The 17,309-nt window shown below is 39.6% G+C and overlaps 1 protein-coding gene across 1 annotated transcript; it reads left to right on the top strand.

Annotated features, from left to right (window-relative positions):
* The first annotated feature begins 15,090 nt into the window (after nt 1–15,090).
* LOC118976551 (spindlin-2) lies at nt 15,091–16,959 on the top strand. The gene is made up of 2 exons (XM_037031075.1): nt 15,091–15,385; nt 16,011–16,959. The coding sequence occupies exon 2, from the start codon at nt 16,013–16,015 to the stop codon at nt 16,787–16,789; it is 777 nt and encodes a 258-aa protein (XP_036886970.1). The 5' UTR covers nt 15,091–15,385; nt 16,011–16,012; the 3' UTR covers nt 16,790–16,959.
* Nucleotides 16,960–17,309: the final 350 nt, after the last annotated feature.

Raw genomic sequence — 17,309 nt, 5'->3', positions numbered from 1 at the left:
CTTTTTACTTCCTAGACTGTAAGGGTCCCAACAAGACTTGCAGCCAGGGTAGCCATGGGCAGTGGCAGCTGGATCCAGGTTTACCCCCTGATCATGTCTCTAAGCCCCCCTTTTCTCTAACTTCCCAGTGAGCTGAAAGCAGGCCTGCCGTGGCTCACTATTTTCTTATAATGTTTCTAGGGAGCCAAAGCATAGAGCACCATGTAGGCTATCTCCTGTTGCTCTCCTGTTGCTTCTTCCGAAAGCCCTTTCTTTTGTTTCACTGTCTCCAGCTAAATAATAAATGTACTTTCAAAATCACGTGGACTTGTGTGGTGAAATCTTTCCTACATGCTGTCAAGGGCCCACACACTACAGGCTGGCCTGAGACAGACCTGCATCTGGCCAGTCCATGTCTGAAAACAGGAATACTTCCAGACTCATTCTTTGAGGCCAGTAATGCCATAATACCAAAGTCAGAGAGCTCAACAGACTAATATCCCTTGTAAATATTAATGCAAATTATCATCAAAATACTAACAAATCTCATTGAACAGCACATTGAAATGATAGTACACTATGACCTTGGAACAAAAATGGTGCAACATACTAAAATCAATCAATGTCATATCACAGTAAAGGGACAAAAATAAAAGTCACATGGTCATCTCAACAGATACAGAAAAGCATTTAAAAATTGAACACACTTCTATTTAAAAAGTCAGCAAAGTAGTTATTTCAGCATAATAAAAGCCATGTGTAAAAAGCCTAATTATACTCAATAGTGAAACATTGAAAGCTTTTCCTTTATGTCTAGAAACAAGATAAGAATGCCTGCCCATTCTTGCCACTTGCATTCAATATAATACTGAATGAAATTCATAGCCAGAGAAATAAGGCAAGAGGAAAAAATCAAAGATATTCACATATGAAAGAAGTAAAATGATAACTAATTCCACATGATGAGATCTCATATGTAGAAAACCAAAGACTTCACAAAAAAACTGTCAGAAATAATAAATAAAACTAATAAATGAATAAAGAAGAATTAACACCAAAAAACCCATGGTGTTTTTAAACACTACACCAAACAATATAAAAAGAAAAAAAGAAGACACTGCTGGTGGCATAACCAAGCTGGGGCACTGGTCACCCGCTGGGGCAGTACCAGATAATTTGGGGGATCCTGGTGGCACCTATAACTGGTAGACGAGGTGGGCCAACTGGCCATGACCCAGATAGATACTGGGCTTGCCAGAGAGTTGGAGTGTGTGGAAAGCCAGGCAATGGCTCAGAACAGCAGCAGCACCCAAAGAGACTATTTCCAAAAGGGAAACCGAAGTGAACCATGCAGGGACCTCGTGTGCACAGTGGCCAACAAACAGGGAGTGTGGGCAAATTGCTCCCACTCAGTGAACCTCACAGATTAGTCAAAGGGGTGAAAAGCACGGTAGCAAATTGGGGCCAGCCTGGCACAACCCCACAGAGTGGAGCCTGTGAGCCAGACAGTGTTCTGACAGCCGGACAGTTTCCCAGCTGAAAACTGGGAATCTGTGATTATTGTAGCCCAGACTGAGCCTGCATCCTTCTAGAAAACAGAGAAGAAATGATATGTGAAGCAAGAGGAAGGAAGATAGGTCTCACCAGAAACCAACCCTAACAGTATTTTTATCTTGTAATTCTAACCTCCAGATCCATGAGAAAATAAATTTCTATTCTTTTAGCCACCCAGTCCATGATATTTTGTTATGGTAGGCCAAGTAACTTAATACAGATGGATACATGACACATTTGTCAAAATCCCATTGAACTTTATAAAGAATGAACTTTAATGTATGTGAATTACAAAAAAAAAGAATTAGAGGATCCTAGGATGTAATGCAAACTGTAACACAAGAATCCAACTGTATTACAAATATGTGAATTACACTGAAGGGAGTATGGAGAAAATTTGCTGACCTACTTAACTTTAGAGATGAGTGTAACCCATAAAACTAAAGGCAAATGGTATGGTGCATAAACAGTGTATTCTACTTGATAAAATATTTTCCTGCAAAGTTTCAGGCTGAGCAGATCTGAAATCAATATATACATATATTAGAATTGAAAAATTAAAAAATTATTAGGTGTATGTTGGGAGTCAGGTTTCTCGTTATTGTAGGGAGAAGTTACAGACAAGCAAGAACTGAATAGTACACACAGTAATTATTTTGATTTGAATACTTTAGTATAACTTTGTTTTAGCTTAATTTAGGTGCAGATGGTTACATATTTTATAAATACAGACACACGCATATATTTCCTTTCTCTACCAGCTAAAGATCCTAGAAGAAATGACATTCCCGCAGCAGAAATGACATTCCCGTAAGCACACCAAGTACCCAAATCTTGTTTCTAACACAATTTTTGAATTAAATTTACCAAGGTAACATTGGCTAAATTATATTAATTTCAGATGTACAACTTTATAATACACCTGTATACTACTATTGTGTGCTCACTACCCAAAGTCTAGTCTCCTTCCATTACCACATATTTGACCACCTTATCCTCCGCAGCCTTTCAGCACCCTTCCCCTCTGGTAACCACCATTCTGTTGCCTGTATCTGAGTTTGAGTATTTTGTTTATTTCTTATTTTTTGTTTTATGTCCCATATATGAGTGAAATTGTACTGTTCTTGCCCTTTTCCATCTGATTTATTTCATTAGCTAAATATCCTCAAGGTCCATCATGTTGTCCCAAATGGAAATATTTCATCTTTTATGAAATGATTAGTACTCCATTGTATATATACATATCACATCTTCTTTATCAAATCATCCATCAATAGACACTTAGGTTGTTTCCATGCCTTGGTTATTGTGAATAATGCTGAAATGAATATAGGGATACATTTACCTTTACAAATAATTGTTTTCAAAAATTTCAGGTAGATGCCCAAAAGAGGGATTGCTGTATCATATAGTAGTTTTATTCTTAATTTTTTGAGGAATCTCATACTGTTTTCCATAGTGGCTGCACTAACTTACATTCCCACCAGCATTGTGTGAAGGTTCTCTTTTCTTCACATCCTCTCCAGCACTTGTTTTTCTTGCCTTTTTGATAATAATCTTTAAAAAGATTTTATTTATTTATCTTTAGAGGGGAAGGGAAGGACAGAGGGAGAGAAACAACAATGTGTGGTTGCCTTTCGTGCGTTCCCTGCTGGGAACTGGCCTGCAGGGAACTGGCCTGCAACCCAGGCATGTGCCCTGACTGAGAATCGAACCGCTATCGTTTGAGTCGCAGGCCCGCGCTCAATCCACTGAGCTACACCAGCCAGGGCTACTTTTTGATAATAATCTAATACCATTTTAAAATAAAAGGAATCTAGGCTCTCTTGAGAAATTGCTGATTCCAGGATTGGGACATATAATATATAAGTTAAGCCTGGACTTCTTATACTGTCAGAAAGAAATTGCTCAAAAACAAAAGCCAAAATGATGGGAATATGTTAACAGGACACAGGAGTGAACCAAATAACTCTCGATATTAGATCAGCAAAATAAAGTAGTATTTGGTTATAACCCAAAGTATAAAATAAATACCCATGAACCTATACTGAAACAAATAAGTGATAAATAAATGAAGAGAGAAAGAAAGAAACACAAATATACCATTCAGAAAAATTTTAAGTAATATTGTAGATTAAAGGGGTGAAGCATAACTCCCACTTGTTAAAAGTGGTCTATAAATAGTGACATTCTTCTAAGGCATAATGGGAGAAAAAGATTGAAATTCACAATGGAGAAACTGGATAAACACTACTTCAATCAGGTAATCAAAGTTAACATCAACAGTGATAAGTCTTGACAGTATACTTATCACTGTTGATAAGTCACATACTTGACAGTATGTGCCCTTGATATAATGTGATGAGAATAGAAATTTATGTTTATGTTTTTGCTACCAAAACCCATATCTTCAGATCTAATTATTTAGAAAAACATTTCACAAACTACAATTGTGGTGGGTATTCCACAGCATATATAAATACTCCTCAAAACTTTCAAGGTCAACAAAAGAAGTCTAAGAAACTGTTACAGGCAAGAGGATCCTAAGGCAATTAAATGTGATGTGGCATCTTAAATGGAATCCAGAAACAGAGAAAGAACATTAGGTAAAAACTGAGAAAATTTGAATAAAGTATGAGTTTGGATAACAATGATGTATCAGTATTTGTTTATTAATTGTGACAAATGTATAATACTGATGTTAAAATGTTAGTTATAGATGAACTGGATGTAGATTGCACGGGAACTTTATACAGTTTTTACAATTTTCTGTAAATGTAAAACTATTTTTAAAATATTAATTTTGAGAAAAACTGATTGACTGAGTGAGTAACAGATAATTTTTCAAGTTGGGTGGTTTACAATTAATTGCTTTCAACAAAATCAAAGGAAGCCTTTAAGTTGTCTCACTAGCAGATTGTTTAAAAGAATTTTTTTAAATTTTAATTTATTTATCTTTAGAGAGGAAGGAAAGGAGAGAGGGAGAGAAATATCAATGTATGGTTGCCTCTTGTGTGTCCCCTGCTGGGAACTGGCCTGCAACCCAGGCACATACCCTGACTGGGAATCGAACTGCATTTGTTTGGTTTGCAGGCCCGCACTCAATCCACTGAGCTACACCAGCCAGGGCTTGTTTAAAAAAATTTTTTTATGAAAGATCACTAATTATTTTTGCCATATCTCTTGAAATTTAGAAAACTTACTGATATTTTTAAATCATATTTCCTTCTAGTACCATTTTTATATATGTGAAGAAGTATTTTCTGCATTTAAATTTATACAAATGAGAGGTAGAGCTAGTATTAATTCTGAATTCTGTCTCATTCTAGCAATAAATTATAATCATAAATGGGCATATGAATTCATTGTATTGAGGAAAAAAGAAAAGTACAAGCCACATCAAAATGCATTTCCACTTAATGTTCATGATTTTTAAAAAATATATATATTTATAATACTGTTATGTATTATTGCATACAAATATTGTAAATATTTGTATGCAATAATTGCAATAACTCATCTGAAAGAAAAATTTTAACTCAGTACTTTATGATCACTAGACAATTTGAAAGTTTTAAATTTTAATATGTTTATTTGTTTTTGTTGCAAAGCAGTATTAAACAGTGAAAATATTTGGGCATAAAAGTATATCACATTAGGAAAAAATTTTGTGATAAGCGTAGAATAGAAATTGAAGTTCAAAAACAGAATTATTTTAAATTTCTTTTTTACATATATATTATTGATAATGCTAGTACAGTTATCCCTTTTCCTTCTCACCTTTATGCCCCTCTGCCCTGCACCCTCCACCTTCCAGCATTCCCCCCCCTCAACGCCCATGAGTTGAACATATAAGTTCTTTGGCTTCTCCATTTCTTATACTATTCTTAACCTCCACCTATTTTGAGGTGGAGGTTACAAAATTTCCTACAAAATTTTGTCTATTTTGTAACTACTATTTATGCTTCTTATTCCCTGTACCTTTTCCCCCCATTCTCCCCTTTCCCCTCCCCACTGATAAACTTCCATGCAATCTCTATTTCTGTGATTCCATTTCTCTTTTCATTGCCTGTTTAGTTTTTGTTTTTTAGATTCAGTTGTCATAGTTGTGAGTTTGTTGTCATTTTATGTTAATAGTTTTGATCTTCCTCTTTTTCTTAGATAAGTCCCTCTAACATTTCATATAATAAGGGCTTGGTGATGATTAATTTCTTTAACTCTATCTTGTCTGGAAAGCACCCTATCTGCCCTTCTATTCTAGAAATTTATTTTAAAGATTTTACTTATTTATTTTTAGATAGAGGGGAAGAGAGGGAGAAAGAAAGAGACAGAAACATCAATGTGTGGCTGCCTCTCACACATCCCCAACTGGGTATCCTGCATGCAACCCAGGCGTGTGACCTGACTGGGAATCAAACCAGTGGCCCTTTTGTTCACAGGCTGGCACTCAATCCATTGAGCCACCAGCCAGGGCCAGCCATGGTTTTTTATTTCACTGGATCAATTTAAAAGACTGATGTAACCATTTATTTAAAAATATCAGTAATAACAGTACAGAAACCCATTCATTGCAAGTACATGAACTTGTAATGAAAACATTTTGATGCCACCCTAAAATGTGTGAGTGGGTGCATTAGTATTTCATATTACTTTCAGTGGGAGCATGAATCAAACTTTTTTTAAATTTTATTGAATTTATTGGGGTGACATTGGTTAATAAAATTATATAGGTTTCAAGTGTAAATTCTGTAACACATGATCTGTATATTGTATTGTGTTTATCAAACCACACAGAATCAAGTTTCCTTCCATCCCCATTTATGTCCCTTTTACCCTCTTCTAGTTCTTCCAACCCTCTTTCCCTAGAGGTGATTACTAGAGTAATCACCATACTGTTGTTTGTGTCCTTTGTCTTTTTTTTCTTAATTCCTTCACTTACTTCACCCAGCCCCCAAACCCTCCTCCCCTCAGACAACCATCAGTCTGCTCTTTGTATCTATGAGTCTGTTCCTGTTTTGGTCATCAGTGTGTTTTGTTCATGAGATTCCACATGTAAGTGAAATCACATGGCATTTGTGATTTCTCTGAATAGCTTCCTTTGCTTAGCATAATACCCTCCAGGTTCATCCATGCTGTTGGAAGAGACACAATTTTAAAGCACAATTAAGATATTGAATTACATGAGACCAATACATTTAAGCTTAATGACTTTCATTTGTAGATACCCATCACTCCTGTGTCTCATGTACTCAAAGAATATGCATATACTTATAAAATAAGGCATATCATAACACATCTCAGATGTTGGTGCAATAGCTAGAGGAACTCAGGTAATAAATTCTTCTAGTTTTTAATAGTTTCCAGAACTAGTTTTTTTTCCAGATTGAGAAGATAAAATACTAATCAAATGAAACTCTTTAGGAGACATTCTATGCCAGTTATGTTTGGTCAAGGAGCTATCTAATGTAAACTACCCCTTGCTACCCAAAGTGAGGTCCATAAACCAGCAGCATGGGCATCACCTGGAAGCTTTTTGGAAATGCAGAATCTCAGGCCCTACTCTAGACCTACTTAACCATAATCTGCATTTTAGTAAGATCTCCAGATAATTCATGGTAACATTAAAGTTTGAATTCTAGGAGAGCTTAGGCTGTACAGTCTAGAGTCTAGACCTAGGATATTAACTATTATCATTTACGGAAAAAGAGTGAAGTCATTTCCAAGGGGAGCCAATTACTTTTAAATATTTTGAATATACTTCAACAAATAATTTAAACTACTTTAAACAAGTATTTATTATTTTATGATGTTTGAAGTTATTTCAACCAGAGTTGTAATGCAGGCAGCTATTGTATAAAGATATATTTTAATCAGAAATATCAATACGAGCAGTTATAGCGTCTGTTCAATGGAGCTTTTTCTAGTAATCACTTAAAATCACTACACTTGTACACCTGTCAATTCACAATTTCACATATTATTTTTAAAAAATTGCTTTACAATCAAGCCAAATACAACGACCTCCTAAAATATAATCACTGAAGGAAATTACAAAGATCTTATCTAGGTGAAAAGTGATTCTTAAAGAGATTTTTCTAGTGGCTTCAGAATACCAAGAAAGATTAAGAAACTGTTGTAGCTCTTTCAAATTCTATCTCTATAGACCTCAGTCCCCTCTGTGTACTTGCCTCTGACTAACAATACCTTTAGGAAGGCTAGAGTCAGTGGTACCCTAAAGAGTTGATTTGGTATGTTCCCATCATTTTTTGCAGATTTTCTTGACCACAGACAAACTCTGTTGAGATGAATTAATGAGTCCAAGACTTGTGAGGACCCTACTCTAGCTGAAATCATTGATCTTGGACCGCCCCTTCAGGAGCTCCTTCATAGTCTACAGATATAAATACAGGAGGCACATTCTGGCCTTTTACCAAATACTTCTGAGTTTGCTTCTTTGAGAAATTGCTTTCACTGGGCCAGGCACTGTCTCCCAAAATAGGTGAATGACCTACCTCTACCTCAGTAGAAATGATTTTTTTTCTGCTGGAGAATCCAAAAGCCCTGAGTTCAACTCTGAAGTATCTTAAGTACTGAGGTGTGTACGCACAAAGCTCACTATCCCAATCTCTTGGGCAGGGTAGAATGAACAATTTAGATTCTTGATGATGAACTCCAATTCTTAGCTTAGTTCTCTCTATATAAATCAGGGGATAACCTACAACTGAAGGGAAAGAAGATTTTAACACACTGAGAATCCAACCCCCCAGTACTTCCAACAATGGGAAACAGGTACATTTGTGAATTTAGCAAAGAGTTTCAATTGGTGTGATATTTAAAGAAATTGGCTGTTTGAAAGAGGTTAAGACCCAGCACAGACATATATGCCTGGAAAGGGGCTTGCTGATCCTTTTCCAGCAAGGATATATAATTGTTCAGAGGGATAATTAATTGTTCATGTCCCATCACCAAGATCACAATCTGTATTAGTCTGCTAGGGCTGCCACAACAAAAATACCATATACTGGGTGGTTTAAACAATGTAAACTTATTTCTCACAATTCTAGGAGCTAGAAGCTCAAGATCAAGGTGTCAGGCAATTTGGTTCATGGTGAGAGCTCTCTTTATGGCTTTCAGATGGCTGCCTACTTTCTGAGTCCTTGCATGGTATACACAGAGCTTTGGTGCCTCTGCATCCTCTTATAAGGACACTAATGTTATCATGAAGGCTCTAGCCTTATGACTTCATCTAATTCATATTATCTACTACAGGCTCCATCTCCAAATATCACATATGGAGTTAAGGCATCAACATTTTAATTTTTTTAATTTTTATTTATTAGTTTTATTGTTGTTCATGTACAGTTGTCTCCATTTTCCCCTAGCCACTCTCCCCTGTCCCACCCATCCTCACTTCCCACCCTTGATTTTACCCCTCTTTGGGTTTGTCCATGTGCCCTTTATACATGTTCCTTGATGACCCTTCCCCCAGTTTCCTCCATTCTCCTTCTTTCTCCCCTCAACATATTAATTTAAAGGAACACAATTAAATCTGTAAGCACAACCCATTTGCCAAGCCATACTAGGATTGCTCAATATAAGATAGGGTGAGAAAGAGGTAATATATAGCTAGAACAAAAGGGCTCATTAACACTGTTTTTTTTAAGGATTTTATTTATTTATTTTTAGACAGATGGGAAGAGAGAGAGAGAAACATCAATGTATGGTTGCCTCTCATGCACCCCACACTGGGAACCTGGCCTGCAACCCAAGCATGTGCCCTGACTGGGAATCAAACCAGGAACCCTTTGGTTCACAGGCCAGTGCTCAATCCACTGAGCTACACTATCCAGGGAAGCACTGTTTTCTTAATGCATTATAGTTAATGAACTGTGGTGAAAAACACCCAACATATAGAATGTCCCCCTACACATGGCTTTGTGATTATATTCATTGAGTCAATCTCTCCAACAAAAAGCCAAGGTATTATAGATCTATGTTGTGTCTGCTCATGTATAATAAATAAAAAAGACTTCGATTCTGTATTGGATATACTTTTCTATCACAGCTTCATGGTGAGAAGTAGTCATTAAGGAACTAAACATATGATTAAGAAGTCCACAAGCACACATTGACTGGCTACACATTATTCCAATGGGACTACTGAATAGAGTGTACAATTACCACATTCAGACCAGTAATCCCAGCTCAAGTCAGTCCTTCAATGGACAATTCTATCATGATGAGAAGTTTCCCTTATTTCCAGGTGCAGCAAACCAAGGAAAGTGAACTAAATATGGTATGAAAAGGCAATTACAGAGATAGTTTTGGACATCAACAACCTTTCCCCTTTGTTAAAGATCACTGTAACTGGCCCCTAAAAACTTTGCTTTAGAAGTATATTGCCAGTCCAGTGACCGAAAACCGTGGATATGGTATATAGTTCTTGTTTTCTTCCAGATAGAGTTTGTACTACAGCAACATGTAATTCCATTATATACACTCATCTTGATGAACTTAACTGAAATTTATGAATACATGTATAGTCCAGTTAATATGTGGGAAATGAAGACATTGCTGTGGCATTATAAAGATTTCTGGGTGAATCTGAGGTATAATAACTGTTTTAAAGAAAGACAGGAATCTGAAACTTGTAGGCAATGGGCTCTCAAAGGTAAATGGCAAGACATGAGGGTTAGTTTGAGAAAATAATAAATGAGACCAAAAAAATAAGATATTGTATGACAAATATACCTTGCCTTAAAAACTTTGGAATTTGCAGACCCTAAGATGGAGGCTGAGTAGGTGGAAGCTGAGTCCACTTACTCTTGCCCCCAACTTAGATTTTCAGCTGATCTTCCAACAATTAACCCAATCAATAAACAGAATCTTAGCTAATATGAAGTTTTGAAGCCAAGGAGTACAGGAGACGATTTGTACCATCCGGTAAAGAAATGTTATAAGTTGAAGGGGAAATACCCTGTGCATGACACCTGCGGCAATGGAGGGACAAGGCAGAAATCACAGCTTTGGAGCTCTCTCCGATCTTGGAGCAGTGGGCACTAGTCCCACACAGGGATCTACAACTCTGACTGGGAGAAACATGGGAGGATATATGAAATCTATGAGACCCACGCTACACACATAGTGAACAGCATGTCCATAATGGGAGCACCAACCTGCAGAGTTTTATATAGGGACTCAATCTCCTAAAAACAATCAGGTTGCCACACCTCAATCTGTCAGAGGCACTGGCAGGCTGCAGCCAGCTATGACTGTGAGAGGCATTTTGCTTTTAGGGGATGGGTTATGCACAGAGAATCAGACAGTGACTCAGTACTACAGTATGGGTACCACATACTTTTGAAAAAGGAGCTGAAATGTGGCTGGGCAAAGGCCTCACATGCAGCTGCACTTCTAGCAAAGAGACCAGAGTGAAAATGCAGTTCCTACTGAATCCAATTGGGCAGGGAGTTCAGAGAGCTGTGCAACAAAGGGTTTGCTGGACCCTGCCCAGCTTAGCTAGCAGGCCGGGAGATGCACAGCACGCAGAGTTCTGGACTATGTGTCCTGCAAAGGTAACGGGCAGAGAGGTAGATGTGCAAGAGTTGAGTGCCAGAGATTCTTTGCAGCCAGCCAGACCTTCCAGACTCCCAATTTAATCCTTGCAGATTAAAAACACCTGGGAAGGGAAAGGCATACCCATCCCCCTCCTGCTAAACAGTCCTCCCAGGCTCCGGAGCCCCCTGCTGGGCACATTTGCACAGGGGAAAGAAAGGGAGATAGCAAGAGGGACCTTTCTGACCTTTCCTCAGTTGTGACAAGACATTCTGGCCCCTCAGGCCCTATTCCACTGAAACCAGCTTGGCAGAGAGTGCTAAAATTGCTGCAGCAAGGGGAACGCAGGACCCCACCCAGCCTCAAGTCTTATACAGAGGTGCCATCAGCACCAGGAAAAAAAGAGCTTCCCCTTTTACACAGATTTGCCTCTAACATGAAACAAACAACTAACTCATGAGAAATTATTCATTATTGGAAATAATCTGGGGCAGAACAAGACTTATGGTTTAGGGCCAGGGAACATACACACCATCTTCCCTGAAGTCTGAACAGTGTCTCCAAGGGGAGATCCAGGGGCTCCATCCTCCAGATAGCACCTGAAGCCCTATCAGAAACAGATGAGTCAGCAGCGAGGCTAAGAATAATGGCAGGACCTCAGATAGAGCCAGGTGGAAGAGGTAGCTGTAGTGCTTTTTGATGTTGAGTGACCCTCACTCCCTGGGCCTTGTACTGATGAAAAGCCAATGGGGCAAAGCAGTAAGGACCATCCTAGATGTAAATAAGCTTGAAGGAGACATCCACAGACTGTGGATAACTTGTAGCCTTGAACAGGCTGCCTAGAGCTACACTAGGCCACCATCTGACATTACCGGGGTAGATCCCGAAGGAGAGGCCTGCAGCCTAGAACTGGACTGTACTGAGATGAATTCCATTTCATTATTTTTCATTATTTGCATGTTTTTCTTTTTTAGAATATTTTTAAAGCTTTAGTAGATTTGCTTTCCTGGGGAAATGTTATATTTTATTTTATTATTTTATTTTTATTGTTATTATACTACAGTTGTCTCAAATTTCCCCCTTCACCCACATCTACCCAGCCAATCCTCCAATCTCACAGTTTATCCTCACACTGTTGTCCATGTCTGTGGGTCCTTCATCCACATTCTTTGACTAGTCCCTTCCCCTTACTTTCCACCATTCTTACCCTCCCGTCTTCCATCTGGCCACTGTCAGTCTGTTCCATATTTACATGCCTCTGGTTCTATTTTGCTCATTAGTTTATTTTGTTCATTAGATTTCCCTTGTAAGTGAAATCATATGGTATTTGTTTTTTCCACTGACTGGTTAGTTCACTTATCATAATAGTCTCCATTTGCAACCATGCCATTGGAAAAGGTAGAAGTTCCTTCTTTTTTCTGCTGCATAGTACTCCACTGTGTAAATATACCACGATTTTTTTTATCCACTCATTCACTGATGGGCACTTAGGTTTCTTCCAGCACTTGGCTGTTGTGAAATGTTCTGCTATGAACATTAAGGTTCTTTTGAATTGGTGTTTCAGGATTCTTAGGGTATAATCCCAGCAATGGAGTTGCCAGGTCAAAAGGCAGTTCCATTTTTAGTTTTCTGAGGAAATTCCATACTGTTTTCCACAGTGGCTGCACTAGTCTGCATTCCCACCAACAGTGCACTTGAGTTCCCTTTTCTCCACAATCTCTCCAGCACTTGTTTGTTTCTTTGTTTATGATGGCCATTCTGACTGGTGTGAAGTGGTATCTCATTGTGGTTTTAAATCGCATATCTGTGATGGCTAGTGATGCTGACTATCTTTTCAAATTTCTCTGGGCCCTCTGTATCTCCTCCTTGCAGAATTGTCATTTCAGGTCCTTTGCTAATTTTTTTCATAGGGTTGTTTATCTTCCTAGACTGGAGTCATGTGTAAATTGGGCAAAACAGTGGGATACAAAACTGGTATTCAGAAATGAAAGGCATTTTTATGTACCAACAATGAAATATCAGAATCAGAAATCAGGGAAAAATGCCATTTGCTATAGCAACAAGGAAAATAAAGTACCTAAGAATAAACCTAACCAAGGGGGTAAAAGACTGGTACTCAGAAAACTATATAACACTGAAGAAGGAAATTAAGGAAGACACAAATAAATGGAAGTATATACTGTGTTCATGGATTCCAAGAATTAACATCCTCAAAAGGTCCATACTACCTAAAGCAATTTGTACATTTAGTCCAATCCCTGTTAAAATGCCGATGACACACTTCACAGATATAGAACAAACATTTCAAAAATCTATATGGAACCATAAATTACCCTGAGTAGCCACAGCAATTTTGAGAAAGAAGAACAAAGTAGGAGGGATCACAATACTTGATATCAAACTATATTACAAGGCCACTGTAAATAAAGTGATATGGTGCTGGCATAAGAACAGACACAAAGACCAAAGGAACAGAACAGAGAGCCCAGAAATAAACCCATGTCTGTATGGTTAATTAATATTTGACAAAGGGGGCAGACACATAAAATAGTGTAAAAATAGCCTCCTCAACAAATGGTGCTAGGAGATCTGAAGAGCTACATGCAATGAAACTCGACCACCAATTTACACCATGCACAAAAATAAATTTAAGGTGCATAAAAGACTCAAATATAAGTTGTGACACCATAAAAGTCCTAGAGGAGAACATTGGCAGGAAAATCTCAGATATTCTATGTAGGAATATTTTCACTGACATGTCCCCTAGAGCAAGAGACATAAAGGAAAGAATAAACAAATAGGACCTAATCAAACTAAAAAGCTTCTTCATGGCTAAAGAAAACAGCAGTAAAATGAAAAGGGAACCAACTGTATGGGAAAACATATTTTCAAATGATACCTCAGACAAGGGTTTGATCTGCAAAATATATAAAGAACTCAAATCTCTTCTTCTTAAAAGGATACCACTGGTTTTAGATTAAGGCCAAACTGTGTGACCATATTTTACCCTAATTACCTCGTTAAAAACCCTACATCCAAATATTTTCACATTATGAGGTGTTGAGGGCTAGAACTTCAACATGAATTTGGAAGAAACAGAATGCATCCCATAACACTGAGCACTTTGATTAAGTCAAATCTAAGAATTACTAGATTTTTTTCAAATAAGTAGCCAATAAATTCATTTTATTTTAAATCAGTTTGAGATAGCTCTCGACTTGCATGTAACTGATGATGTTCTGCCTGATACACCACCATAATAATACTGATATTTTACAAGATTATGGTGCAGTATGGACAAAAAACTGTAAGTAAAAAAAAGAATACAAAAATATTCAAAAATGGATGCCACTGTATGCAAAACTAGATAGGGTTTGCTATAAATTACAATTGTATTTGAGAATAACTCTCTAAGGTTAGAGAGTTTATTTCTCCAAAATTAGGTCTCCAAATTTAAGAGAGGACTACACTTACTTTCAAGAAATTCTTATTATGTATGTGTGTGTGTCTGAATGTATATACCGAGAACAATGCCTGTTTGTTGTAACTGGGTAGAGGTGTATATTTGGAATTACCTGTTTCGGAATATGAATATCTGCCAAAATATGTAGAAAATGTACTTATGTATGCACATATATGAATGAATATAAAGGATTACTTTATCCATATACGTTTTGAGTAACGTAAGGTGTTTCTGTGAAAATATGTGTGTATGCAAATATGTGAGGAATGTGTTGAAAATGGAAAACTACTCTACTAGAGAACTGAGGGGTGGAGCTAGGGAGCCTGAGAGGATGGAAGTGTGTAGGAAAAGAAGAAAAAAGGACCACCAACAGGTCGCACAGGTGTGAATTTTGGATCATGGAGGACAAGTCTAGGCTTTTATCCTAGGTAAAGAAGACTGCCCGTGCAGTGTACAGCACAAAAAGGAGGCCTCTTTACTGACAAAAAAGTAAGAGCTTAGTCTTATGCGGAAGGAGGGAGGAGACTGCTGCTGCAGTAGCTGCTGGTGGGATCCCGATGTGGCAGAGGGGAGTCTGCCGCCGACAAGGAGGCAGAGGGCCCGCGAGCCCAGTGCCGGAGACACAACCACCATCCTCTTGGCGAGCCCTGCCGCCTCCTAGACACGCTCCTCGTCTACGGATTCTCTCCAAGCAGCTTCAGCAAGCTCCCGGCTCAGCGCCTGCTGGTCCCCTTTCCACACAGGCTCACAGCGCACGCAGGAGAGAAGTGTCTGATTTGGGCACGTGAGGCCCGCGATCCCGAGCGGTGGACGCCAGGCAAGCCAAGGCCATTGGTGGGTACCAGGATGGAGAAGGGAGATGGGGTGAACTCTTGCAGGAGATAGGGGTGGGCACCGAGTCCGAGTGGGGCTGGGCTGCGAAAGTGCGATGGGCTATAGGAAAGGGGGTGGCTTTAAGGAGACAAGCAAGAAACTGGAGCGAGGGCGTTGGGTGCCAAGAAAGCAAGTGGGGGTTGTCAGGGGGTGTATGGGCAGCAGGCTGGGGCGTTCAGGGCTGGAGGACAGTGACTGTGTGCGGGTCAAAGCTGGGGAGGGATAGGCTCTTCGCAAGCGATTTAGAGAGTGGGCACCAGTGGCGGGCAGTGGAGGCAGCAGGGTCTGAACAAGGAGGTAGTCTATGCCCCCACCCCGGCCCCTGCGGAGTTCCTAACCCCAGCCAGGACCACTGCCGCTGCTGCCCTTCCCTGCAGCCTGAAAGAACCTGGGGGGGGGGCGGGGTAGGGAGAGAGCACTTGCAGGCACACCACCGGGATCTCCAGCATCAGTTCCAGGCTCATAGGGAAGATTTAGTAGCCAACACGGGGTGCACAGAGACATCGCTGTGGGGAAAACTTCGCCTTAAGGCATAACGAATGTCTTCTTACCTTCTCTCCTCCTATCTTCTCTCCTCCCGCTGTAGGCATGAAGACCCCCAACGCACAGGAAGCCCAAGGGCAACAAACCAGGGCACCAGCGGGTCGGGCCACTGGGTCTGCAAACATGACGAAGAAGAAAACCTTCCAAAAGAAGCAGAGGGGCAGACCTTCATCCCAACCCCGCAGGAACCTCGTGGGCTGCAGAATTTCACATGGATGGAAGGAAGGCGATGAGCCCATCACCCAGTGGAAAGGAACCGTTCTGGATCAGGTGCCTATAAATCCCTCTCTTTATCTGGTGAAATATGACGGAATTGACTGTGTCTATGGACTGGAACTTCACAGAGATGAGAGAGTTTTGTCTCTTAAAGTTCTTTCTGACAGGGTGGCATCGTCTCAAGTCAGTGATGCAAACCTTGCAAATACCATAATTGGTAAAGCTGTGGAACATATGTTTGAGGGCGAGCATGGTTCTAAGGATGAATGGAGAGGGATGGTCCTAGCCCAAGCACCAATCATGAAAGCCTGGTTTTATATCACCTATGAGAAAGATCCTGTCTTGTACATGTACCAGCTTCTAGATGATTACAAAGAAGGAGACCTCCGTATCATGCCAGAGTCCAGTGAGTCTCCTCCAGCAGAGAGGGAACCAGGAGGAGTTGTAGATGGCCTGATAGGTAAACATGTGGAATATACCAAAGAAGATGGCTCCAAACGGATCGGCATGGTCATTCACCAAGTGGAAGCCAAACCCTCTGTGTATTTCATCAAGTTTGATGATGACTTCCATATCTATGTCTATGATTTGGTGAAAAAGTCCTAACTGTTAGGGTACAATTGGCCACATTTGTGAAGACAAATGTATACTTTGTAGACATGCAAAATGATGTTGCTTTTCAGTGTATTGGGAGCTTAAGGGTCCCCATTAATTCAGCATCTTTGCCAGCATAACTGTTGTTTTGTTCTGAAAAATACAAATGTATGTGGACATGACATGCTGTGTGTAAGCACTTTATCATGTTGAACAGAGTGGGTGTGTTTGGTGGATGGAGTATGAAAGGAAGGGACAGCTGTAAATTCAGGCTGTGAACAAAGTTCAGCTAGTATCATAATCAGTCATCTAAAAATGGAATAGGGCTTAGCTGGCCTGGTCTTGGGAGGAGGGAGGAGAAGGAACTAGAGATGGGCTGTGGGGGGAGGGGAAAGAGGAGGTGACTGCTCAGGAAGAGGTGGGGAGGGGCCAGAAATGGAGGTCTCCTTGGGTGAGGAATGTCTTAGGAGGGGGAGGCATCCAACTGGAAGGAGGTAAAGAACAAAGGCGGGAGAGGGCGATCTTGGGGTTT

The sequence above is a fragment of the Sturnira hondurensis genome, unplaced genomic scaffold (assembly GCF_014824575.4).
Source record: "Sturnira hondurensis isolate 20B ecotype Veracruz unplaced genomic scaffold, ASM1482457v3 Scaffold0020958, whole genome shotgun sequence".
NCBI lineage: Eukaryota > Metazoa > Chordata > Mammalia > Chiroptera > Phyllostomidae > Sturnira > Sturnira hondurensis.
The sequence above is the reverse complement of the archived record's forward strand: the minus strand, read 5'-3'. Positions and strand labels throughout refer to the sequence as shown.